General features: G+C 42.6%; 1 protein-coding gene across 4 annotated transcripts in view; it reads right to left on the bottom strand.

Annotated features, from left to right (window-relative positions):
* Positions 1-3,676: 3,676 nt before the first annotated feature.
* LOC118077020 (rab9 effector protein with kelch motifs-like) overlaps positions 3,677-27,050 on the bottom strand; it is a 68,692-nt gene continuing 45,318 nt past the window's right edge. For 2 of the 4 annotated variants that reach the window (XM_035100301.2, XM_060280115.1), the window contains exons 15-19: positions 25,966-26,056; positions 18,619-18,719; positions 13,673-13,757; positions 11,462-11,566; positions 3,678-6,736 (exon numbers count right to left, since the gene is read on the bottom strand). In XM_035100301.2, coding sequence (XP_034956192.1) covers positions 6,632-6,736; positions 11,462-11,566; positions 13,673-13,757; positions 18,619-18,719; positions 25,966-26,056 — 487 coding nt within the window. In that variant the 3' untranslated portion in view covers positions 3,678-6,631. Of the gene's footprint in view, positions 6,737-11,461; positions 11,567-13,672; positions 13,758-18,618; positions 18,720-25,965; positions 26,057-27,050 lie in introns of all 4 variants that reach the window. The other 2 variants (XM_060280116.1, XM_060280117.1) reach the window with 2 other exon arrangements.

Genomic DNA, 27,050 nt, shown 5'->3' with positions numbered 1-27,050 from the left:
TTATCACAAATCCCTGCATATTTTACAAAAGCTATACCGTTCAGTATTCCATTATTACAGCCACCAAAACATGTTGAGACTGTTGAATTTATCTTAATGCTGCCAGTGTTTTCAGCTGTGCAAAATTATTTCCTATATATTCAATAAATGTTTTCCAGTCTTCTCTAAATGTACGGTATGTTCCTCTGGTTCTCTTATTCTATATGCTAAGCCTGCAAGTTGTGCATATTCCGTCAACTAAAGTTGCCATTCTTCTTTGGCTGGGCCTTGCTCGTTTTCCATTTTTGGGCTAACAAAAAACGGGTCAGAGTAGTAGTATACATAAATGACTTTTTTTTTGACACCTGGGAATTTCAGTCTGAATTATCCCCAACAGAAAGGACTCTGGTTTCATCCAGGGGTGGAGCGAAAGACCTGCCTTCCCTCCCACTTAGTTTCTGTGGCAGTTGCTCACCTGTACACCTTAGCCATCTGAAGAGATACTTAATGGCTTTACCTAAGTTTGCTAATAAATTGACTAGTTTGAGGAGCCTTGGGCGGAACCCGAATATGATATCCAGACCAACCCACCAATCCCATAACAATGTTTTTAGATTGTAATTAATCATGTTTTATTCCCCCCTTCCTCCTTATTAGTTCGGCAAGTCTCTTTCAAGTGTTTATTTTCCCATGGAAAATTGATTTACATAGCAATTGACATACCCAGGTGAATGGCTAGTCCACATTTTCAGCAGGATTCACTTTGCTGTTGTTTTTTCCGACAAACAGGAGACTGATATATGGCTCTCGGAGGAATGGGGCAACAGCTCATTAAAACGACTGCGCCGTGAGTCTCCTATTCCCTGCACAAACAAGATGAAGATTTAAGGCAGAAGGCAAACATGCCCTCCGATTCAACTCTTGGAAGCACAAAATATTTCCCCCTTGATCCTTTTATCATCTAATCAAATTCAGTCAGGAAGGACCACTGCTTAGTGTTGAAGTACACATTTTGCATGCAAAGGTCCCTGGTTCAATCCTTGTTCTGTCCAGGTTTCTGTCTGAGTCCCTAGAGAACTGCTGCTAATCTATGTGGGCAATGCTAAGCCAAATGGGAATATGGTGTGAGTTGGACAGCTCACTGAGGATTTGGTGCTGCTCATGCCAACCTATACTTTTTGTTCCTTTAATCCGGATGTTTCCTTACCATAAAAAAATAAAATAAGCTGACCTGTTATACATCTGCAGTCCATGTTGCTGTGAGAGCTCCTTAGCACAGTGATGGGCAACCTTTTGAGCTTGGTGTGTCAAAATTCGCCAAAAAACAGAGCATAACTCGGGTGGTGTGTCACTTCGAGAAAAAAACCCATAATTTCACGATATTTATAGTTTAAATAAGAAAAATTATAATTGTAATATATAACTGTATTTAATGAATCAAAAACTAATTATTTAACTTATTTTTTAAAATGGAAGGAGGCAATCCTCTTGCAGTGGGATGCTGGGGAGTGATAATAAGGCAAGTTTGCTTGCTTGAAGGCTGCTGGTATCCGTGATTGGAAGCTGGTGGATGTCTCATGGTGGACCTAACAGTAGCTTCTGGCACAATGGGACATCTTGATGGAAACCAGAGTGCATGGGGATCGGAGTGAAGAAGCAGCGGAAGAAGATTGGAAGAAATTTAAAATTTATTTGAAAAATAAGCATATAATAGATTGAACCAATGGAAGTGAGGGAGATACAAAGAGGTTGTAGATAATACAAGGGTGTGAAATATGTATTGAAAGAAGATAAAGATAAATTAATTAAGAAGTAGATATAGATCGAGTTTATATGGACAAGACATAAAAGATATAGTAATAAGGTAATATTGAAGTATTAATTAGAGTTTATATAAGATTTAGAACTTACTAAGTATGAATTGTAAAGAACCGCAGTAGAAGGGGGAAAGAGGAAGTCAATAGGCTAGAAATAAGGGTTATAAGTTAGAATTTTTGTATTTTGTATTTTTGTATTTTGCATTTTTTGTGTTCTGTATTTTTTTTGTGTGTTTTGTTTTTTTGTATGTTTTTGTTGTTAAAAAAACTTTAATAAATACATTTTTTTTTAAAGGAAACCAGAGCGCATGGAAATGCTGTTTACCTTCCCGCTGGGAATAGCTTACACTGCTGTGTTTTTGAACTGCTACGTTGGCAGGAGCTGGGACAGAAAAACAGGAGCTCACTCCATTGTGGGGATTCGAACCATCAACCTTCTGATCGGCAAGCCCAAGAGGCTCAGTGGTTTAGACCGCAGTGCCACCTGTGTCCCTCTACAGGTGCATGAGATCTATTGAAAACCTGTGGAAATTTATGCTGTATGGTTTTCAACAATAGAGGTCAAAGAAGCAGCGCCCAACCAATCTACTGAATAAGGGAAATGGGACAGCTCCTAATCCACTGGTTGCCGTTTCAAGCACAGAAAAAGAATTGGAAGGCTGGAAAACCACTAGAATACATGATGACTTCTGTTTTGTACTTTCAAAGTGTGTTTAGAAACATGGAAGGTTCAGTACCTTCCGAGACAGAGGCCAAGACTTTTCAACCATTACAATTTTCGGCTGAAAAGCAGCCTTGCTAGAGTGTAGCTGCACCTGCAAGAAACAAAAAATGTATCAATAAGTACCTATGTATGTAGTTGGCAGACTTCGTTTTGAGATTTCCTAGGATTTGAACAGCATGATGCTAACTGAAGGTGAATAGAAGCCTCTTCAATTGGGGAGGGGGCTAAACGCTATAGCAACCATTTTTCATGCTAGTTGGAACTTTCGCATTTATACATATCCGAGGAAAGTGCTTTAAGATATATAGCTTTAAGGGTTCACCACAGAATACTGATGAGATGACATACTAAATTCTTGGAAACGTCTTCTTGTTGATGTTGGGGGATGGGAGAATAAGTCATCGATCTTGTATTCTTGAAGAATCATCTGCTTGGAGTCAAATGCCCCTTAAAACAAGTCTCTATTATTTAAAATGCTTCCGAGGACAAATGCAACATCCACTGAGAAAGCTAAGCTTTTCTTTTTTTTACTATCAATTTTGACGTGACTCTGTGGGTGGGTGCCGCAACCCTCAAAACCACCCAGAGTGCCTCTACCAAAGTTAGCAAGATATCTTCAAAGCAAATGGTTCTCAATAAATTCTAGGTAACAAATGTCCTACTGTGCAAAGCCTCTTTAGGCCTGGCCATAAATCACTTCAGTCTGGATGGTCTACTCTACCACCCAGAACACAATTTTAAAACCATCTACCTATAGAGTGAGGGACGCGGGTGGCGCTGTAGGTTAAACTAGAGAGCCCAGGGCTTGCCGATCAGAAGGTTGGTGGTTCGAATCCCCATGACGGCGTGAGCTCCCATTGTTCGGTCCCTGCTCCTGCCAACCTAGCAGTTTGAAAGCATGTCAAAGTGCAAGTAGATAAATAGGGACCGCTACAGCGGGAAGGTAAACGGTGTTTCCGTGTGCTGCTCTGGTTTGCCAGAAGCGGCTTAGTCATGCTGGCCACATGACCCGGAAGTTGTACGCTGACTCCCTCAGCCAGTAAAGCGAGATGAGTGCCACAACCCCAGAGTCGTCCACGACTGGACCTAATGGTCAGGGGTCCTTTTACCTTTACCTATAGAGTGACATAAGAACTTAAGTTGAGTCAAAGGGTTGCTCATTAAAGATTTTCCCTGACCCACTTCTGGTTATCACAGGAGGATGAAATTGCACATGTACATCTCTCCATAGGTAACGTGGTAATTTGTGGCTCTGAACTCCAAACAGTTTCTCTGCTACTGGTGTAATGTGGAGTAACGTCTGATAATGGAACCAGCTGAATGCAGAGTGGTCATCAGGTTTCTGTACTTGAAAGGGCGCACACCATGGGAGATGTTCAATGAGATGGAAGGGACTTATGGGGAGGGTACCCCATTATATGACGTAGTCAAGCACTGCCATCGTCAGTTCAAGTGTGGTCGGACTTTGGTGAAATGGCTCCAATTCCTGGGTGACCACTTTCCGCCATTGCTGAAGACACCATCCGGCAAGTGGAGGCCGCCATTTTGGAGGATTGCTGCATAAGCATTCGCCCACGAGCTGCAGATGTCAAGATCAGTGTGGTCTCTGTAGAAAAAAGTGATCCATGACCATTTGCACATGGGAAAGGAGTCCGCAAGGTGTCCAGCATGAAGTTCAGTTGTGGTGTGGCAGGGAGTAATTTTTTTAAAAAATAAGCATTTTTATTAAATTTTCCAATTTAAATATCTAATCCATTTTCAAATTATACAAATTATGCAAATATCATAATTAGTCCAAATCCTCTGCCAAATTATACAAATTTATCAACTTCCCATGCTTTAGACTCGAGGCCTAGTCCTCTTATAGTCACTACAGTTCTTTTCAATATAGTCCCGATCTTATTCCATAATCTCTTATTATCTTTCTTCTTTTTTCAAGTCACTGAGTTCTCCCGGCAAGCAAGTTTAATCAAACCATGTATGATTCTGTGTGAATTTATGCCACAATTCCCGTTTATAAATTTAGCACTGTCTCCTCACACACTGGTATCTTGCCAAGTCCGTCCAGAAATCCACAAATCCTTTTCACAGCTGGCAGCCACGATCTTCAAATAATCCCAATAAATCAGATGTTAAAGCCTCTATGATGATTTTCTCCAAGCCTTTTCAGGGGAGGTTTTGCCAGGTCACAACCGTATATACACATCTAATGTCATTATTTATGGCTCCCTCCCCCTTTGACTGTTGTTGTAGCCAGCTCTGTTTCCAAGATGGCGGAAGCTGTTTTTGTAACTGCGTCATAGCTCAGAAATTTCTTGACAAGTTTCCAACTGCTAATGAGCTTGCTTCTCTCTGATGCCCACAAATTTAGGGAGTCTTTAGCCACATTCCAGGCAAGTCCCAAATTACAAACTTTAATTATTTATATTTTCAATTCACACAGTCTATATATTAAAAAAACCATATTATCTCAATAAATTTCCAACATTCCGATCTCGCTTGCTTTATAAATGCTGTATACGGCTCTTCTGGAGGGAGGTTTGTTAAGTAAATAATAAAACACAATTATAGAGTTCTAGCCTCTCCCCTTCTGCTCCGTCACATACCATTTCTTGCCCTGGTGAAAAACATTCCTCAGTTATCTTTTGTTTTCTCAGTGGCTGTGCTTTGCAGAATAAATCTCCTTGTCTGAAGCATGTCCACAACTCATATCCAATTTCTCTCTTAAGTCATGGAGCCCAGCTCACTTGTAGAATCAGCGTCCAGGAGATCCAGACTCCCACGGGGGCTTTCCATCCAGTGCCCCCAGCCCCTCCTTCCGAAGTTGAAGCTAGTGGTGGGCAAGGGAGTAATTAAATTTAATACAAGGAGAGAGGAGAGGAGGGAACACTCCACAAGGGAGGGTGTTTGACAAAGGATAAGAGGCTGCCAGCTCTGCAGGCAAGGGGTGACATAACTGGGCTCCTGAGCCCCGTAGGGGTGCCGCAGAAAGAATGCAGTTGGTTAAGGGAGCTGTGGACTCAGAAAGGTTGAAAACCACACAGTAGCTACGGTACATGCAACACACTGCAGACTCCAGTTGTAATGTTTACACAACAGCAATTGTAAAGCACTTTGTGTATGAAGACTGCTTAACTTCCCAGGGAAAGTTTTACTGGACTTATTTCTGTGTTGCCATGCTTAAGTTGATGATTAATGTGATGTTTAAGGCACTAAATAAACAAATATTAGGAACACAAACTTTATTCAGATAAAATCTCTCATTTTCTTTCTCTCACTGTATGGCACAAGGTGCTTTCTGATCCTCAAACTACCTGCAGGAAAGTGATTTTCAAATAATTACATCAGTGGTATGGTATGTTTTTCAGACTCTTCCACCGGCATAGTAGCGACCTATCTCTGATTCCAGCATGATTGTTCTACCAATCCTCCCAAATCAAGAAGCATTAACACACACCCACACACCCCTCTTACTGGAAACTCACACTGTAGCTATGACACTCACAAAAAGTTAAGAGTTAATGTGCACAGATCCAACATGCCCAATTTTTTGACAAGGAGGACAAAATGAATTTAGATTTTGCCCTTCCTCCACCAGTCCTTTCATCCTAAAGTCATATGTTCTCAGTAGTCCTCAGTACTGTCATTTCAGATAGTAACTTCTACCAGGTAAGGATTGGAGCAGAATTCGGGGTCTTCTAGTGTATACCATTCCAAAGTCTGAGAAAGGGAGAAGGAATCAAAGCGGCTTTTTGATCATAATCTCTCTCTTTGCAAATCCATTAATCTTTCTTAACAAGAACAAATTTCCTAAGTTATGAATATAGCATTATATTCCTTCTGTCCATTTTAAAATGTCGTGTCAGCACATACAAGCACCTGAGATATATATACATAGAAAATACTGAATCAAAAACTCAGAACATTTTCCAAACTGGGTGGGAATTTAATTGAACCATCGTCCTGGGGCCGGATGGAAAGTTATCGAGATCAAACTTCAGTTTGTACGGTAATGGGATCTTTGTTACATAAGAGCTCAGTTGTTCAAGTGGTGCTGTGTAGCTGCTATGATCTAGAAGAGCATGTGACCAGGCTTTTTTCAGCAAACGGTTCACATTCCTTTGAACTGCTGCATTATAGAAAGGAGCTGCTGATTGCGCTGATAAACGCTTTGCTGTTCGTCTCTCAATCTTTCCTGATCATTGAGAATCTCTTCCTGCGACAAAACAAGAAAACCGGGTTTTAGATTATTATTATTTTGAGCCACGGGAATGAACTGCAAGATAGGACATCTTCCTTTAGACCTGCTCCTTTTACAACCTATCCATGTTTCTTGCAAAAAAATAAGGTATATATATATTGCTATATATATATATATATATATATATATATAGAGAGAGAGAGAGAGAGAGAGAGAGAGAGAGAGAGAGAACAAGTCTCTGGCACTGTGTAACACTTACTTATGCAGCAAGATTCCTGTTACTCTCCCCTCCCCATCATCCAAATCTGCTCTAGGACAGGCATCCCCAAATTGCGGCCCTCCAGATGTTTTGGCCTACAACTCCCATGATCCCTAGCTAACAGGACCAGTGGTCGGGGAAGACGGGAATTGTAGTCCAAAACATCTGGAGGGCCGAAGTTTGGGGATGCCAGCTCTAGGAGGTCTCCTGGCGCAGATTTTGAGAGATGCATGGGTGGCGGCAGGGAAGAGAAGGGAAAAGTTATGTTGGGCAACAGGAAGCCTGCTATACAAGCAGAACAGCACAGTTGGATACAACCCTCTGTGTCAGACCATAAACACATTAGCTCAGGCATCCCCTGATTTGATCCCAGAATGTCCCACTTTTCCTTAGGATGTTCCTATTTTCATTGGGAAAATGTTGGGAGGATATGGCGTTATCCAATCCCCGAGCCATCTGAAGGCAATCCAGTATAGGGAAGTTTTTTTAAATGTTCAACGTTTCATTATGTTTTTATATAAGTTGGAAGCTGCCTACAGTGGCTGGGGCAACCCAGCAAGGTATGTGGGGTAGAAATAGTAAAATTATCATTGAGGAATGGGACGTCCCTATTTTCGTTGAAGAAACGTTGGAGGGTATGATATTTTACATGCACAAAGCAAAAAACAAATAAATCAATTGTTTCATTTACTGTTTTGTTTAAATAATATAAACAGTAGACAGAGCAAGAGGTAAGGTTTTGCTTTTAAAACCGAACTCTCAGCACAGGAATTCTCTAAAATCAGTGATAAATATAGGTCTGAACGGGAACAAACTATGTTTATGGCCCCACGAACATGGTATCCCTAAAACATTGACAGTAGAAAAGTCTGTGGACACACTCACACACCAAGGAACTGCAGGCTATAGCAAATCACACTCTCCAAACACAATTTAATGCTGTGAGTCAGAACGAGCAATATGTGAGTCATCACTGGATTTCGCTTTGGGTCACTTCCTTGTGTAAAGGCAAAGGAAAACAAGGCCCATCCGTTAAACTGTACTATTTCTACTTTTGCAGTCAAAGAGAGCTGCAGATCTTTTAATCTTGGAATACTGTCTTTGTGAAAAACATAACTTTCGGTCCTTTCACCAGGCACACGGCAAGTGAGCTACGGGTAACTCCATATAAGGGCAAACTTGCATCGGAAAATTATTGTTGCTCTCCCCAAATTGCAGTGTGGCCAAGACTGGGAATTTAGTACCAAGAGAAAACACCCAGATAGCATAAGAACGTAAGAAGAATGTGTTGGATCAGGTCAGTGGCCCATCTAGTCCAGAATCCTGTCCTCACAATGGCCAACCAGAAGCCCATGGGAAACCTGGACAAACCTGGGAAACCAGCGAGCAGGACCTGGACAACTGGTATTTAGGAACAGCAGAAGCAGCTGGGAAGAAAGAAGAGCAGTTCAGGGATATTTAAAAATAATAATTTTATAGGTTGTGTGTCTTTGCTTCTCAGTTTGTATTGTGTTATTGTGACTTGCTGTTATTTTTATTGATTATGGTTTAGAAATTATTTAATGTAATTGTTAAGAGTGAATTTCTGTTTCATTATTATTTGCTGGCATTTAATTTTATTATGTACTCTTATATTCTAATTGATTAAGTTGTTTATTTTAAAATTATGTTTTCATTGTGAGATTTTTGTATTAGATCAGATTATGAGGTGTGCAATCTTTGTTGTTTCTTCAGCTTGTAAGCCGCCCTGTGTATAGCAATATAGAAAGGCAGTATGTAAATTAAGTGAAACGAAAATAAAATGAAATTATTTCCTCCAGCTGTGGAGCCATAATGCCTAGCAGCTTTCAATAGTCCGCTCCTCCCTGAATTTGTCCCATCCTCTTTTAAAGCCAACTAGGTTGGCAGCCATCACTATCTCTGATGCGAATGAGTTCCATAGTTTAACTATGCTCTGGGTGAAAAAGTCCTTTCTTTTATTTCCCCTGAATTTTAAGGACAGATCCTGAAGCTGAAGCTCCAATACTTTGGCCACCTCATGAGAAGAGAAAAGACTCCCTGGAAAAGACCCTGATGTTGGGAAAGATTGAGGGCACAAGGAGAAGGGGACGATAGAGGATGAGATGGTTGGACAGTGTTCTCGAAGCTATGAACATGAGTTTGACCAAACTGTGGGAGGCAGTGGAAGACAGGAGTGCCTGGCGTGCTATGGTCCATGGGGTCACGAAGAGTTGGACACGACTAAACAACTAAACAACAAATTCGCAAACCACTGCTTTGGCAACCAATCCAGAATTCAGAAAAGCAATTCATGATTAATGGCATCTTTGTTGGGCAAGAGAGCCACAGGGACAGCAAAAATTAGTGGATGGGACTATTGACATTATTGTGAAGCTCAGTATGTGCTCCAACACATGGGCTTGGCATGGGGGTTTCTGGGCCCTGGAGCCTGGCCTTACCACCATGCCCCTTGCCCCCTTGCTGAATGGGCGCCTGTCCAGTGTCGGGGTGGGGTATTTGCCCATCAAGGGCTGCATTGGGCGGGAGGACTTGTCCCTGCATGGGCGGGCAAGGTTGCAACGCAGCCCTGCTTGGCTCCAGTGGCCAGTGGCCAGGGCTGAGCTGGCGTGCGAGTTCCGGGGAACCCTCCGTATCCCAGGCGTGCATGGCTGGCAGCATTGGTGGCGAGAGCTGGCCTGGTGGGGTGGCTTCTGCTGATCCTCCATGCCCTACCTCTGCCCGGCAAACACGCATGCCGGGCAACAGAAAAGGATGCAGCGCTGCTGGTCCAGCGGTCACATTGGGTCTTTGATGGAAGGGGCTGGTTCTCTATGTCCCAAAGGGAGCATATGTGGCATTATGGTCAGGGAATATATTCTATAGATTTGGTTTCCCAATACATCCTTCGGGTATACCAAAATAAACTCTGGAAGTGAGCTGATGAGCTTAAACTAGAGAAAAAACAGGTTGGAAATGGCCCATCCCATAGGCACTGCTAGACAGAAACAACAAAATCCACACCATGCATTTAAGGTAATCTTATACAGTGTTACCTTGGTCCTCAAATGCCTTGGTTCCCAAACGCCAAAAACCTGGAAGTAAGCGTTCCAGTTTTCAAACATTTTTCGTAAGCCGAACGTCCAATGCAGCTGTCAGCTACTGTTTCCGGGCGCCTGCACCAATCAGAAGCTGCGCCTTGGTTTTCGAAGTCAAATTGACTTCCGGAATGGATGAGGTTTGGCGCTTTTGTTTTTGCTGCTTATTTTGTGTTTTTGTTTCTGAGGCTTTTAAAATTGATTTGTTTTTGTGACTGTGTGGAACCCAGTTCAGCTACTGATTGATTGTGTGACTGCGGAAATGGATAAAAGCCCCACCCCCATCCAAACAATGACTATCATCCGTGCAGGTAAGGGGAAAAAATAATTTTAATTTTTATCGTCTACAATACTGTCTTATTTATTTTTATAGTACAGCACACTGTTTATTGCTTTCATTTTATGGATCTATGGTCTCGATAGATAGTAAAATTCATGTTAAATTGCTGTTTTAGGGGTTGTTTTTAAAAGTCTGGAACGGATTAATCCATTTTGCATTACTTTCTATGGGAAAGCGCGCCTTGGTTTTGGAACGCTTTGGTTTTGGATTGGACTTCCGGAACGGATTAAGTTTGAGAACAAAGGTACCACTGTACCAGTTGTGGCTTCCTCTAAAGAATCCTAGCTGTCTTAAGCATATCCGGCACTGTGGTGCAAAGATCCCTCCGGTGCCCCCCCCCTCCATGTCCCAGAGTTGTCAACCTTTTCCCAAGCCTCTGCGGGGATTGCTCTCCTCCTGCGGAGGCTTGGGAAGCAAGCTGCATGCCCGCCAGCCAGCCATATAGTTGGCGGGGCGCAGCTTCCATCCTAAGCCTCTACAGGGATTGCTGCTTGCCCTCCAGCCATATGGTTGATGGGGCACAGCTGGCGGGCGTGCAGGGAAAGGGGAGGCCACCAGCAAAGCCGGCAGCTCCCCCACTTGCTGGGGCGCCCATGAGAGGTCGGCGCCCTGGCGCAAAGTGCCACTAAACTCTATGGGAAAGACGACTCTGCTGAGAGTTGCTAGGTGAACCCTATTCTCTTCCCCGAGTTGCCATTCCCACAGTTCCCTATGAAAAGGGATTGACTGTTAAACCACACTGGGAACTATAGCTTGGGGGGGGGGATAAGGTTTCTCCTGACAACTCTCATCACCCTTGACAAACTTCAGTTCCCAAGATTATTTGCCATGCATGTTAAAGTGGTGTAAGACTGCCTTAAATATAAGGTATGAAACAGGTTAACCAACAAGTTTTATGGCTGGCAGAACTAAAGGTAGACCCTGAATGCTGAAAGTACACGTCTTGCAACAGCAGTGTGCAGTTCTAAGTAAATGTTCCGCGAATAGCATGGAATGCAAGCCTTAGGGACAGGGCATTAGGAAAAGCCCTAACTTGTAATATTTACCCTCAGTTTGTAGAGCTCTTTTCTTTCTTTGTCATTCTCTTCTGCTCTGGCTTGCAGCCACGCTTCATTTTGAGCTTTGTGTTTCTCCAGCATCTCTTGGAGTTCCTAATTTATTTTTTTGCAAATAAAATAAAATCCACACTCGTAAAGGTTTTAAGTGTTTTTCAGCCACACATTTAAAGTTATAGGGTGAGATCCAACCGAACAGTGAAAGGAGTGCAAGAATTGGCACAGCTTCTTCAGATACACTGAAACAGAAGTCACCAGACCCTTATGTATAGTCTGGTGACTTCTGTTTCAGTGTATCTGAAGAAGTGTGCATGCACACGAAAGCTCATACCTACGACAAACTTAGTTGGCCTCTAAGGTGCTACTGGAAGGATTTTTTATTTTTATTTTGACTGCGTCAGACCAACACGGCTACCTACCTGTCACTCCCAAATGTTTAACCATAGCAGCAAGAAAACCCCATCCTCGCCAAACCCTAAATTATGTTCCTGAAATGAAGAGAGTTTTTTGTGCAGGGGGCTGTGAGATCCATTCAGTTCCGATACTAGGATAAATTCATGGGCTCAGAATTCTTTAATTCTCAACGTAAATCTTTTTGCACCAGCCTCCAATTGGTGGATCTTGGGGTTGTAGTTTAAAAAGTCCCCACAAACCGAAAGTCCGTCCACCCCTGGCCTAGAATTCTTCCAACCATTTTAAATATTATTTTTCCATAGGCAACAACAACAAAAACCGAGCAAGCGGACAATATTTCAAAACTATCTCTAGCGACAGAAGCGTCACTGCATCAAACCAAGCGACAAGGTCCCATAAAAATCACAATTAAGGTAAAAGGTAAAGGATCCCTGGATGGTTAAGTCCAGTCAAAGGCGATTATGGGGTTGCGGTGCTCATATTGCTTTCATTTTTTTTATAATAAATTTTATTCCATTTTCCAATTTATCCAATTAAAAAAAACAATCTTTTATACCAAACATCTTAAATTTTCATCTTACATCTTGCTCTGCCGAGCTACGACTTCCCCCCCTCCCTTCACGCGGGTTTCTTGTTGACTCCATTTTTGCAGTTCCTTTTTGACTTTTTAAATCAGTTCGTAGGATTTATTTCAATCCTGCAAGTGTTTTTAAAGATCTACAGTTTTTCTCCATATAATCCACGTATTTACTCCAGTCTTTTTGAAACCTTGTCTCCCCTTGGTCGCGAATCTTGCAAGTCAACCTAGCGAGTTCAGCATAATCCATCATTTTTATCTGCCACTCCTCAATTGTTGGTAATTCCTGTAGTTTCCATTTTGGGGCTAACAAAGTCCTAGCCGCGGTTGTCGCATACATAAACAATACTTGATCTTCTTTTCTAATCTCTCCTCCTATTATTCCTAACAAAAATGCTTCCGGTTTTTTTGGGAAAGTATATCTAAACATCTTTTTCAACTCATTATACAACATCTCCCAAAATCTTTTTACCTTGTCGCATGTCCACCACATATGATATAATTCACCATCTCCCTCTTTACATTTCCAGCAAGTTTTGTCACTCATTCTATACATTTTGGCTAATTTAACTGGTGTTAAATACCATCTATACATCATCTTATACACAACGGTGCTCATATTGCTTTCAGGCCAAGGGAGCCGTCACTTGTCCACAGACAGCTTTCTGGGTCATGTGGCCAGCATGACTAAACCGCTTCTGGTGCAACGGAACACCATGATGAGTGCCAGAATGCATGGAAACACTGTTTCCCTTCCCAACGCAGCGGTACCTATTCATCTACTTGCACTTTGACGTGCTTTTGAATTGCTAGGTTGGCAGGAGCTGGGACAGAGCAATGGGAGCGCACTCCGTTGCGCAGATTCAAACCACCAACCTTCTGATGGGCAAGCCCAAGAGACTCTGTGGTTTAGACCACAGTGCCACCTGCTCCCACAAATCACAGTTAGAGGGACTCAACCCTCAAACATCTCTCCGGAGCAGGTCATGTGTTGATGGAGGTTGCCAACCCTGTTCTTCATGTCAAATGTAGGCCATTAAGCAATACCAGCAATCCTAAAATTTGTCTATGGTCATCACTGGATTTCTTCTTGCTTCAGCCTGTTTTGACCATTTACTAATCAGGAGACCAAACAATTGTCACATGTGAAAGCTACCTAAGAAGATGTAGGAGTGTCAGGCCCAGAATTTCATGGAGGAGCAGAAACTTACCTTCTGTTGATTTTTAAAGTGTTTGTTGAACCGCTCTTTTTCACGTTGAAAAGTCAGTGTTTCCTGGACCAGTTCAGCTTTTGCACTGAAAAGACGATCATAGGAGAAAATAAAAGGTTTAAATGTTTGGATTCAAGAAGCCACAATGATCATTAAGACTGGAGGAGCAGCAGAGCATCCTTGAATACAGGGATCATTCTTCCTACCATACAGACTTTGAGATAAAAACAGTGGTAGTCTCTACATCTTCCTTTGAAGATGAGTCTTGAGGGTTGATAGCTCTTGATGGAACCCTAGGGAAGTGAATCCTAGTTAAAAACAAGGGGGAGATTTCATCTTGCTCTAAAAATTCCAAGGTCTCAAATAAATTAAGGTAAACACATACATAAGTATATAAACCATATAAACCATACGTCTGAAACAGCATGGGAGAGCAATCCTGAAGCCATTTTGACTCTCCCAATGACTTCAAATATTCCTCTTCAGTAAGGGAGACCAATGGGGAAAGCCTTCCCATTGTCTTTTTGCTTACAAATGCTGTCTTAAGGGTGTATTTGTGTAGTAATAGGGTGAGCCTGTGACCTGGACTCAGGAACTAAAGTACAGTGGTACCTCGGGTTACAAACGCTTCAGGTTGCAAACTCCGCTAACCCAGAAATAGTACCTCAGGTTAAGAACTTTGCTTCAGGATGAGAACAGAAATTGTGCTCTGGCGGTGCAACAGCAGCAGGAGACCTCATTAGCTAAAGTGGTGCTTCAGGTTAAGAACAGTTTCAGCTTAAGAACGGACCTCCGGAACGAATTTAGTTCTTAACCAGAGGTACCACTGTATTAACCATCTCAAAAGAATGGCCAGGCTGCCCAGGAAATGTAATCAGGGACCATTATCAGGTGTCCTGGCAGGCAGAATTTCTGCTGAAGACCACCTCCTTCTGTGATGAACGTATTTTTTTTGGGGGGGGGTCTTGGGCTACAGGGTGGGCAATTTCAAAAGTCTATATAAGGGCTTGCCCACCATTGTATGGTGTTCCTCCTACCTCCTGCATGTGGTGAGTGAGGACCTTGTTGCAACAGTTAATAAAGATCAGACTTACTAGCTGCTTTGCTTCTCAATATTCTCTGGATGGCCTCTGTTATTTTTTTCCAACCGATAGGGAACCAACTTAAGGACTCTATACGGGCTCTTGGATACCCCATAAGTGAAAAGGAGCACGTTTTTATTTATTACAATCTCTGTGATTGATTCGATCCTGTGCCGGGACAACACATAACTTTTTGTTTAATTAGGGATGAAATATCTTAATTCTTTAAATATTTTTGGGCACCTTCCCATTTTACAAGTTCGTGCTCAGGGTTAAGAATTACCTATGTTTCTGTTTGGTTAAACTGGGAAGCAGTAGTTGATGGAAAAGCACCCCAATTACTATAGAAGATAGGATGAAAGGGCAGGGATCTAAAAATACAAACTGGACATGTCACGGTCAAAGCAGGTGAGTGATCACTTTGCCTGTTGACTGGTAATTACTCAAATGTGTGCTTTTATGTTAAACTCAAGGGCAGAGATCCATAGATCACTTTTAAATAAACCATACTTAAAAGTTAAGCAAATATAATTCCAGAAGATTTAATTTCAGGGCACGGGAGAGTAGAAAGCTGAGCTTCATTCATCTGTGAATTATATTGGTGAGGTTGGCACCACCTGTTTGTTAAAAAGAAATATTGTGTTTCCCTTAGACAATCCCCCCCCCCCCGTTTAGAGACAGAAGCTTTTGGTCTGGGCTATTAGTTTGAGAAAAGTGTGTCAGGGTGTAAAGTATCCCTTTCAGAGAGAGACAAATGCTTGCAATGTTCTTTTTTTTTCCTGGCTTGGGCGGGAAGTATGATGTAGTTTTGATAGGACTCAGGAATGGAATTAAAGGAAGGGGAATGAAGAAGACCTAGAATCTTGGTATAAGTCCTTAAGCAAGAGAGGACTAATTTTTAATGAGGAGGAAAGTTATTCAGTGAATTGAAAAGAGTTTTTATATTAGGGATGCTTATAACGAAGTGGAACTTCGTTTGGCTAGGAACTGAATTTTTCTCTCCTGTTTTTTTTTTAATACAACTTTTCAGCTTAACTTGGTTTTCCTCCGGGGATATTTTTATCTCTCCTCCAACTGCGCCTTCCCGGGTGGCATGCGGGCTTGGTGTTTCGGAAAGCTGGAAAGTGGCTCTGTGCTTTGTGCATTTCCTTTGGAAAGCCTGCCTGCTGTTTGCTGGAAACCAGGGAGCTATTTCCACCAGCACCCCTGCTGTGTATCAAATCCCAATTGTATGTCATTGTACACATCAGCATAGCCTGATGTGTTTCCAAGTCAACCACGGTTTGTCCACACGAGGAGGCACAAAGGGGGTATGGATGTCTTCATGTGGCTTACATTCCCCCCCCAGTGTATTTTATTTTTTTATTTTAACAAACAAACAAACAAACAAATGTGCAATACAACCCCCATTTACATTTTCAAATTGGATCTAATCTGGAGGTTTTTCGGGGGACAGATCAAAATGCAGTATTTTTCAAGAAACTACAGGAACAGATGTGGATTGTGGCTAAAGTCTGAGTTTACAGCTTCACAAACCAGCAGTGGGAGCATGCTAGATGCAGAGGAAAGTGGAATGTGCACTCCTTCTAGGATAGGCCTCATAAGCTGTGTACACACGAGAGTGCAAATTTTATTATGTGCGCTTTTGTCCAAACCTGAGCTGAACTCAGGTTTGGACAAAACCTGTGTTATAAGAATTGTAAGGTCCCAAATATAAAATAATGTACAAGGCAAACACATGCATAAGTATATAAACCACCGTGTCTGAAATAGTACAGGAGAGCAATCCTGAACCCATTTTGACTCTCCCAAATTTCTCTGCAAGGAGGAAGGAAATGGTGAAAGCCTCTCCATTGTCTTTTGCTTACCTGTCCTAAGGGTGTATTTGTGTATGAATAGGGCGAGCCTGTGACCTGGATTAAGGAACTAAATGTATTTACCATCACAAAAGAGTGGCCAGGCTGCCCAGGTAAAGCAATCAGTGACCATTAACAGATATCCTGGCAAACAGGATTTCTGCTGTAGACCGCCTCCTGTGATGTATTTCTGCTGTAGACAGTCTCCTTCTGTGACGTATGTATGATGTTTTGGGAGGTGATCTTGAGCTACAGAGTGGGCAATTTCAAAAGTCTATATAAGGGCTTGCGCACCATTGTTCTGGGTTCCTCCTACCTCCTGCATGTGGTGAGTGAGGGCCCTGTTGCAACGGTTTAATAAAGATCAAGCGTACTAGCTGCTTTGCTTCTCAATAGTCTCTTGTTGGCCTCTGTTATTTTCTCCTACCAATAGGGAACCCACTTAAGGACTCTATATGGGCTCTTGGATACCCCGTAAGAGAAAAGGAGCAGGTTTCCCCCCTTCTTCTTATAACACCTGAGTTCTCAGCTGAACTCATGTCAGTGTTTCCTGTCCACACTAGTGGGATGTATTGATGGGATATATTCACACTCTGTGTTGTTCCCTCTCCTCAATTAGTACTTCCCCACCCTCCCCGAGATCTGGAAACCTGAGACCCACTGTGCGCATGTCCTCAGGTTTTTTGCCGATCTATGCCAAGGCCAATCACTTTGTAAAATATTTACGATACAAGTTTTCTGATATACCAAACTTGCACCAAAAAGTGGGTTAAAAACTGGGGCAGGGGAATACATGTGTGTGGCGCCCGGTCCCGCCAATGAGGAGCTCACCAACGTAGTGTAGTGTGGTGATAAATGGCACCCCACAAAATGACACTCACCCACACAAGGTTGGGTAACATGTGATTTCATATTGGATTCTCCTCCTCCCCCCCCTAACCACATTCCCCACAGATTGGGGAAATCCAAATTAAATTTGCAGTGAGGTTTTCCCATGCCTTAAAGTAATGAGAGCCATCATCCAGCATTTTCACAGCAATAAACTTTCTATAACTTATTGTCAAACATATGCTGATTTCAATCATCTAAAGACATCGAGCGTTGTCTTTCACTGGAGACCAAACCATGGTCTCCAGTTGTTTTTTGGACTACAAGTCCTATTGTCCTGAGCTAGCAGGACCAGTGACCAGGGGTGATGGGAACTGTAGTCCAAAAACAGCTGAAGACCCAACTTTGGGAAGCCTTGCATTAATGAAACAACATTTCCATTAAGTGTAAAGAGAAAGAAGGCACATTCTACACATGTGGTGGACATGCAAGAGGACAAAAGCATATTGGGGAATGATTTATAATGTTTAATATTACTTTTGTGGAAAAAAACCAGAAGCTTTTTTAATAGGAATTCTAGGTCCACAAATACCAAAGGAGCAGAAAATATTGTTTATGTATGCTACGACAGCTGCGCGGATGTTATTTGCCCAAAGATGGAATGAAGACAAAGTACCCACAAAAGAAGAATGGCTGATACAGATGATGGACTATGCCAAAATGCAAAAATAACCGGGAAGATCAGAGATCAAGAAGATGATAAATTTAATAAAGAATGGGGGAAATTTATATGTTACTTAAAATAACACTGTAAACAATTAAAAACATCGGCAGGATTATTAAAAAAAAACCACTTGCAATATAACGAGGACTATGGTGAGATTGGAGTATTAAGTAAATATGGAGAACAGTATAAGATGCAGTTGGAAAAGAATAACGATGGAAACCATGGAGGAGAGGAGGGAAGTCTGGGGATTCAGAGAATCCTATGTGTATATGATGATGATTTATTTCTGATGATAATAGTTAAAGACAAAAATGAATAAAAAAAATAAGAAAGAGGGTGAAGGATCCAGAAGAAGAAGAAGAAGAAGAAGAAGAAGAAGAAGAAGAAGAAGAAGAAGAAGAAGAAGAAGAAGAAGAAGAAACAACATTTCCATTGATGGCAAACAATACCTACGTGCTGAGCTTTTGAAACTCGGAGTCCAGCAAAGTAAAGGCCTTTGTAATCATGTCCATTGCTTGGTTACGCACAGAATGTAAATCCTGCATCTGAGGTGTCTGAGTGGAAAGCCATTAAGTATTAGTTAATATGAGCTACTATAAATGAGGATTAACGCTTCCCCCCCTGCTGCCTCTTTTCTAAAAATTAACTTCTCTACTATGAAAGACAGCAGCCTTTCAGTGTTAAGAGTCACATTTCTCCCCCTCATAGAGCAGTCCCCCTTTTAGCACAATTATTTCCTCCTTCGTGGCAGTGAAAAGGGAGAGATGAATATTGCTGTTACAATATTGATCCAGTATTAAAGTGGTCCATGATCTTGTTCTCTCATTCATCCTACTGCCGAACCCCCTCTGCAACGTATTAGGAGATCTTCCTCTGATTTTGTACAGTATTTGATTATCCTACCTTTTGTTCCAGCACCTAAAGGGATTAGGGCAAATCCTCGGCACTTATTTAATTAATAAAGCTATTATTAATAAGTCGTAGAACAATGTAACCAAACCTATTCTTTTAAACACAATGCCCTCCTGCTTAACAAGTCATTCCTCAACATTCACTACTAATTAATTCATTTGCCAAGGAGTATGTTATGTAGACAAATATTTAATTGGTGGTTTAATTGCTAAGCAAATTAAGTACAGAGTAATTAATCTGCTAAGTAATGGTGATAATGGGGCGATCCGGGAAATGCATATAAGCAAATGATTCAAGGATCGTTTCAATGGGTCCCTCCAGCAAATAGTTCATTTTGAAATAGCATCGGAGCAATGCTTTTCAATTCACATCTGCAGGAGACAATATATGTAGATTGTAGAGAGGCAAAGACTTACTCTTGCTGTACTGGGAGAAGTACAAAAAGGAGACCTGAAGAGTTTCTAAGGGCTCCCTTACACAACAAGAATGGCAAACACAGCTGCGCTAAAAAGAGAGTTCATTTATTTATATTTGTTAAATTTTAAGCCTGCTGTTTGGTCCTCTGGGGCTGGCATGTGGGCAAAACTGCTCCTATTGCACAAGTGCAAGGGCCCCCGCGCTTACACAACAGCAGCCTGCAGAATTTAGCAGCGGGCCTTCACAAAACATTTCAAGGAATATCTCAGCACACCTAATATGTGTGCATGAAATCAACTATGCCCGTTTGTTTAAAATTTGCAAACACCACTCTTAAACTGACTGCAGGACAGTTAAGAATAATATAATAATTCGGACTCAGCTACATTAGTAAAAAAAACAGTGCTTTGAATGTGTTATAAACATGCAACACCAGATGGCGCTGCAGAGTAAAAAAAAACTTTGCGATTTTACATAGCGTTTCTCCCCCTTTTGTCATATCGATTTAATTTCTGACTTATTTATAGTGTTTTCTTCCTGTGTGTAGATCCACACTGAGTTAGATAATGGGCTTTCAGCTGCATCATGCACACTGTGTTAACGTGGAGAGCTCACAGGAGAAAAAGATAATTCAATTTTTCAATTTTGAAAATCGAATTAAGTCTACAAGTCAATCTCCTGGCTACAGCACTAACCTAGCTTTTGAAAAATGCCTTGTTTCCCCCTCGCACATTTCCCTGTGTAATATCTTGTCTGGTGAAGTTCTAGAGAACTTGAAAACTTGCTGTGTTTTTGTAACATCTTGGTTGGTCTCGGTAGAACTGGGGTTCTGGAGGGGTTTTCCCCCCTTAACAAAACTGCCACCTTTGCTTCTTTTTCAAGGGGCAGTTTCCACACTTCCAAATTTAGCATTGAATCCAAAGGGTGGGAAGCTGGGCTGTGGATGTGTTGTGGGAAAAGAAAGCTATGCCTCTCCTTGCTGTTGCTGCCCATGGCCAGGAATGAGCCCCATTGCCAACAAATTACCATGTTGGGGCTCTGTGGGTCAGAGACAGCCTGGGCTATTTTGGTCCAGAGGCAGAAATCCAAATGAGGTGGGATCTTTCATGGTACCCCAAAATCTACTTCTTGAGGCAGGATATCTCTTGGTACCCAATAGCACAGGTTGCCAAGGGGGTAGGGCAGGGGTGTCAAACTCAAATTCATCGGGGGCCGCATCAGCAGTTTGGTCACCCTCAAAGGGCCGGTTGTATCTGTAGGACTATGTGTCCACTCTTTATTATCATAAATTATTGTCACTGCATTCAATTATTACTGTTTTTTGTAATAATGTAAGTAATAACTAGCTCTGAAAGCAGAAACATAGTCAGAATAATGGCAAGTAAAATAAAAAAATTCCTTCAGTAGCACCTTAAAGACCAACTAAGTTTATATTTTGGTATGAGCTTTCGTGTGCATGCACACTTCTTCAGATACACAGTGTATCTGAAGAAGTGTGCATGCACACGAAAGCTCATACCAAAATATAAACTTAGTTGGTCTTTAAGGTGCTACTGAAGGAATTTTTTTATTTTGCTTCGACTCAGACCAACACGGCTACCTACCTGTAACTAGAACTAATGGCAAGTAGATATTCAAATGTACAATTATTGTACAATTTATTGAAAAATGATTTTTGGTAACTGCACTGGGTGGTGGAGGCTCGCTAGGGTTTCATGCAGGACCTTTGCAGAGCTACTAGTACCTGGAGGTGCTGGGGTCCTTCTGCATGCAGGACAGGTGTTCTGCCAGTGAGCCACCACCCTTCACCAAAGGGACTGGCTGAGGTTGACTCACTGGAGCTGCTCTCCTGGTTCCAGGGTTTAAGGGCCAGAAGTATAAAGCAGCACCCTATGTTTCTGAGGAGAGGGAGAGGGAGAGGGAGAGGGAGGGGAGGGAGGGAGGAAGGAAGGAAGAAAAGAGGGAGTGGGAGGGAGAGAGGAAGGAAGGAAAGAGGGGAGAGAAAGAAGAGTAGGAAATAAGGAAGGGAATAAACAAGGAAAGAAAAAGAAAGAGGGAGAGAAGACGGAAAGGGAGAAAGAAGGAAGGAAGTAGAGGGAAAGAAAGAATAAGAATGAGGGAGAGGAAGAAAGATGGGAAGGACGGAAGGAAGGAAGGAAGGAAGGAAGGAAGGAAGGAAGGAAGGAAGGAAGGAAGGAAGGAAGGAAGGAAGAAAAGAGGGAGCAGGAGGGAGAGAGGAAGGAAAGAGGTGAGAGAAAGAAGAGTAGGAAAGAAGGAATAAAGAAGGAAAGAAAAAGAAAGAGGGAGAGAAGACAGAGATAAAGAAGGAAGGAAGGAGAGGGAAAGAAAGAATAAGAATGAGAGAGAGGAAGAAAGAAAGGGAAGGGGGGGTCGCCGCCTTGATTCAGGGCCAGAAAAGAGCGCGAAGGGACCCCCCCCCGGCCCCAGCTGTTTGTCGGCGCTTTGTCGGCGCGGCACTTCAGCAGCAAGGTCCCGCTGCTGGGTCCCGCTGGCTGGGGCGCTCGGCGGGCCACATGATGAGGTCTGGCGGGCCGGATTTGGCCCCCGGGCCTTGTGTTTGACACCCATGGGGTAGGGGGTCAGGAACTGCGAGCCTGCAAAATATTACCTGTCTTAGTAGGGGAAATAGCAGACCCTCCAAGTGTCTCTATTTTCCAGGGACAGTCCCAGATTTACAGAAGCCATCCCGGTTTCTGATTTGAACCTGGAATGTCCTACTTTTCCTTAGGACATCCCTATTTTCATCAGATAAACGCTGGCAGGTATAGAGTTATCGGACCCCTGAGCATAGGTGCCAAGTTCCGGATTGAAAAATCCAGGATCAGCAGCCCCGTGGCACCAGAAGTCGCTTCTATACACTTCCGGACATGCGTAGAAGCGACTTCTTGTGCTGCGGACATTTTGGAAATGGGCACAGCGGCATCGGAAGTCACTTCTACACATGTCCGGAAGTGCATAGAAAAGACTTCCGGTGCCGGTGCGGCACCAGAAGAACACGGCCGCCGGCAGGAGCTCCATAATCTGGGGGAATATGGGGTATTTTGCCATTTGGGACACCTGCAGGAAACGGTAAAAAATACGGGGGTTTCCCGGGGAAAACGGGGCACTTGGCAGCTATGACCCTGAGCCATCTAAAGACAGCCATGTATAAGGAAGTTTTTTGTTTTTTGTTTTAAAAAATTCAGTGTTTATTATGTTTTTATATATGTTGGATGCCGCCCAGAGTGGCTGAGGCAATGCAGTCAGATGGACGGGGTATAAATAGTAAAATTGTCATTGTGGAATGGGACATCCCTGTTTTAATTGGAAAAATGTTGGATGATATGAAATAGTATTCTTTCCCTAGGAAAAATATTGCTTCTTTCTTTCTTTCTTTCTGATGGAAAAACACTTGCAAAAACCAACCAAGCAGAAATCCTAGACACATATGTCAAATCCATCTGGCAGGAACTCATTCTTTTTAAATTAACATAAGGCTTACGGCACTAAAGGAAGACGTTCAGCACACTTTACCTTTGTCTTGTTTTTGACGATGGCCCGTGAGGGTGACCTATGGCACCAGAAAGTGGTTCATCTCAGTGGACTGGGGCCTGGCATAAGCCATGGTATACCCAGCGGAATATATACCGTATATATATTCCCCTTTGCATTTTCTCCTGCTCTGACCTAATTGTCTCCACTGAATACCCCATGACATGATAGAGATACCTTGGCTTTAAATGCAGGCGAACAGCCAGGCAACAACAGTGGCAAACCATCGGATGCGTCCTTGATACAAGTCCATACCCTCCAAGTGCCCCTATTTTCCACGGATAGTCCCGGTTTCTCTTTTGATCCCAGAATATTCCGCTTTTCCTTAGGACGTTCCCATTTTCATTGGAGAAATATTGGAGGGTATGGAGTTAAGCAACCCTGGAGCCCAGGAGATAAGTAACTACCGTATATTCCGGCGTATAAGACGACTGGGCGTATAAGACGACCCCCAACTTTTCCAGTTAAAATATAGAGTTTGGGATATACTCGCCATATAAGAAATAGGACCCGGCGTAGAAGATGACCCCCGACTTTTGAGAAGATTTTCCTGGGTTAAAAAGTAAGTCTTATACGCGGGAATATACATCTGAAGGCAGCCCTGTGTAGGGAAGGTTTTTTTTAATGTTTAATGTTTTATTATGTTTTTATATGTGTTGGAGGCCGCCCAGAGTGGCTGGGGCAACCCAGTCAGATGGGTAGGGAATAATAATAATAATAATAATAATAATAATAATAATAATAATAATACACCCCTATTTTCATTGAAGAAATGTTGGAGGGTATACAAGTCTTGAAGAATTCTTATCTAGCCCTGTGGGCTAGGAGTGATTTTCTCCCAATTATAAATTATATATGGCAAGGCTCAAGGGTTGTGTATCAAAAAGGTGTTCAGACAAACTGAAGCCATGCTGGCGAAGTGGCAGGGAGATGAGTCATAAACATACGATATGCGCCCTTACCATTTTTTGAGGAGTAAGGAAACACTCTCACATAGCTGCCAAGTCTCCCGTGTTCCCAGCCGAAAAAATTGATTTTTTTGTTTTTCCCCGGTTTATTCTGGTGCGGCGGCCATTTTGGAACTGGGCGGAGCATGCTCAGAAGCGACTTTTGATGCTGCTTTGCCCAGTTCCAAAATGGCTGCAGCGTGACTTCTGGTGCGGTGGCCATTTTGGAACAGGGCAGAGCAGCATCAAAAGTAGCTTCTGAGCATACTCTGCCCAGTTCCAAAATGGCAGCAGCGCTACTTCCGGTCTGCTACTTCGGGTCCAGTCCCTTATTTCTCAGGCCGGAACTTGGCAGCTATGCACTCTCACTATGGGTCACCTTTCATTTGGATCTCACTAACAGCCCTCCCTCATATAATACAACTATGAGAGGGGAAAGTGCTTTTAGGCAGTTGTTTTTTAAAAAAATGTTTATTGGCCATTTTTAGCTCCGCCATGTCACTTTTGCTCTGCCCTCGCAAAGACAGCTTTCATTTCATTTTAGGCCATGAAGCTTTGCAGAAGGGTTTTGATGCCTCAGGTTCAGAGCGGAGAACGAGTGTGAGAGACCTTGCAGGCCTAAGGCACCCCACTCCTGATTCTGATTAAGAGGCTCCCCCCTGACATTTCTATCCCTCCGCTGACAAGCAGTGGCTCAGTTGGAGCCAGAAAAAAAGCATAACTTGGCAATCTCTGCCTATTTCTGCAAATTTGTATGAACTTCCGCCATAGTTCCAACCTTCCCCATTTTCCTTCTCCTAGCATGGAATATCTTAAATTGTTTCGCTTAAGAGTTATCAATGTGCCGGGATTATAATCAAATGCACCTACAATTGCAATTAGATGCCCATGTTGCCACACTTAAATTAGTCCTAAAACTGCACTGTTCTTCATATGCTTTTAATAACAACAATATTAATTTTATTATTTTTACCCTGCCCATCTGTCTGGGCTGCCCCAGCCACTCTGGGCGGCTATAAAAACGTAGTAAAACACCAAACATTTAAAGCTTCCCTAAACATGGCTGCCTTGAGATGTCTTCGAAAAGTCAGATAGTTGTTTATTTTCTTGACATCTGGTGGGAGGGCCTTCCACAGGGCAGGTGCCACCACCGAGAAGGCCCTCTGCCTGGTTCCCTGGAACCTCACTTCTCGAAGTGAGGGAACCGGCAGAAGGCCCTCAGAGCTGGACCTCAGGGTCTGGGCTGAACGATGGGGGAGGAGACACTCCTTTTATTCTTCAGTTTCAATAAATGAAGTTTTCCTTTTCCAAAACTTGGTCTGTGTGCATGTTCTTGGGTCACACCTCACTTAAGGTACACTTAGAGCAGCGCCTGTTGCAGGGCCGTCTTTAGCAGATGCGGTGCCGGGGTGCAAATATCTGATCAGCGCCCCCAAATTACCACGCATAGGGGTGTGTGTGCATGAAGCTGTGCACTGCCAGCCATGGGTGTGGGTGTGCGCAACTCTCCCTCATGCCGCTGCGGGAGAGCGATCCCTGCAGAGGCTTGGGAAGGAAGCTGCACGCCCGTCAGCCATATGGTTGATGGGGCGCAGCTGGCGAGCATGCAGGAGGGAAAGGGGAGGCCACCGGCAAAGCTGCGCAGCTCCCTCACTTGCTGGGGTGCCCCCGAGAGGCCAGCGCCCTGGCGCAACGCACCACTAAACCCTATGGGAAAGACGGCTCTGGCCTGTTGCCTTTTCAGCAAAAGATCTAGTTCCTCCTTGGGAGGTGGGTGAGTTGGCAGATACACAAAGGGGTCCCCACAGATACTTGAAGCACACCTAAGGTGTAATGTCACAGTGTGAAACATATCCTGCGAATCCACAGGCGTTCAGCTGCAAGGCAAAGGAGCCTCTCACATGTTCCTATGTCCAGCACTGAGAAATTGTAAAGATTTCTTGATCAGGCAAAATGGAAATAAGGCACTCACCAGAACAGGAGGTGGTGGAGAAACGGATCCATTTAGCAAAGGAGATTCTGTCAATTCATATTTCACTTTGGGGATTTTGGTGGGAGTAAACCTGCACATCCAAACATGAGTGGTTTTTTTTAAAAAAGATTGATTTTAGATTATACTAATTTCACATGATCAGAATGAAATAGGGAGAGACAGAGGAGGTATTTCACCTGCTTTGCACATAAAATATGGAGATAAGGTTTTGGAAAGCTAATTGCTTAAGGGATTCAAAGCTGTTCCTGAGCATGTCTCTCATCTATATTGTTATGAATCTGTGGATACAAGATACCCTAAATTCCAGATTAAGCTAGTGCTAAAATTTAATTAAGGCTGGAGTGTTAAAAACTGGTTGTTAGATCTGTTTGTTAAGATATGTATTAGACACATACCGGTACTATATAAATAAGATGCTATGAAAAAAGTAAGATTTTCAGAGGTGAATATTCTTTTGAACTATATACCTATTTTATGGAAAGTGATAACGGGACAGCAAAATTGGATTTTACATGCCCTAATGGTGGCTAAGAGATGGATATTGATGAACTGGAAGACCAGAGATATGATTCCCCTTAACGAATGGCTTGACAACATAGTAGCAACATGTGAACAGACTGCTTATAAACGCAGACTTTCTTTGGATAAATATAAAGATATTTGGAATGACTTTATACAGAATATAGGTTATTGATAAAGAAATTTGTACCAGGATAATAAGATTATATACATGTGTATGCTAATGTATAGAGATGTAATTGAGTATTTTTCTTTTCTTTTCTTTTCATTTTCATTCACTTTTCTCTCTTTTTTTCACCACTAAAAAAGAATAAGAAAGAAGAGACACTTCCAAATCCTAGGAAATTAACATGTGTTAAGAACTAAGCCAGGTTTGGGATTGCCATGTGTCCTCTTTTTCCAGGACATGTCCTCTTTTTCAGAGATAAAATTTGAATTGAAGTTTCTGTCGGTGTTGTCCTTCAATCCTGAATCTCTCCCTCTTCTTTCCCCACCCACAGCAAGCCTCTTTGAAAAAAGTCAGAGACCCATCCCTTCCTTTGAAG

The sequence above is a fragment of the Zootoca vivipara genome, chromosome 11 (assembly GCF_963506605.1).
Source record: "Zootoca vivipara chromosome 11, rZooViv1.1, whole genome shotgun sequence".
Classification (NCBI taxonomy): Eukaryota; Metazoa; Chordata; class Lepidosauria; order Squamata; family Lacertidae; genus Zootoca; species Zootoca vivipara.
This window is presented reverse-complemented; position numbering and strand designations above follow the sequence as displayed.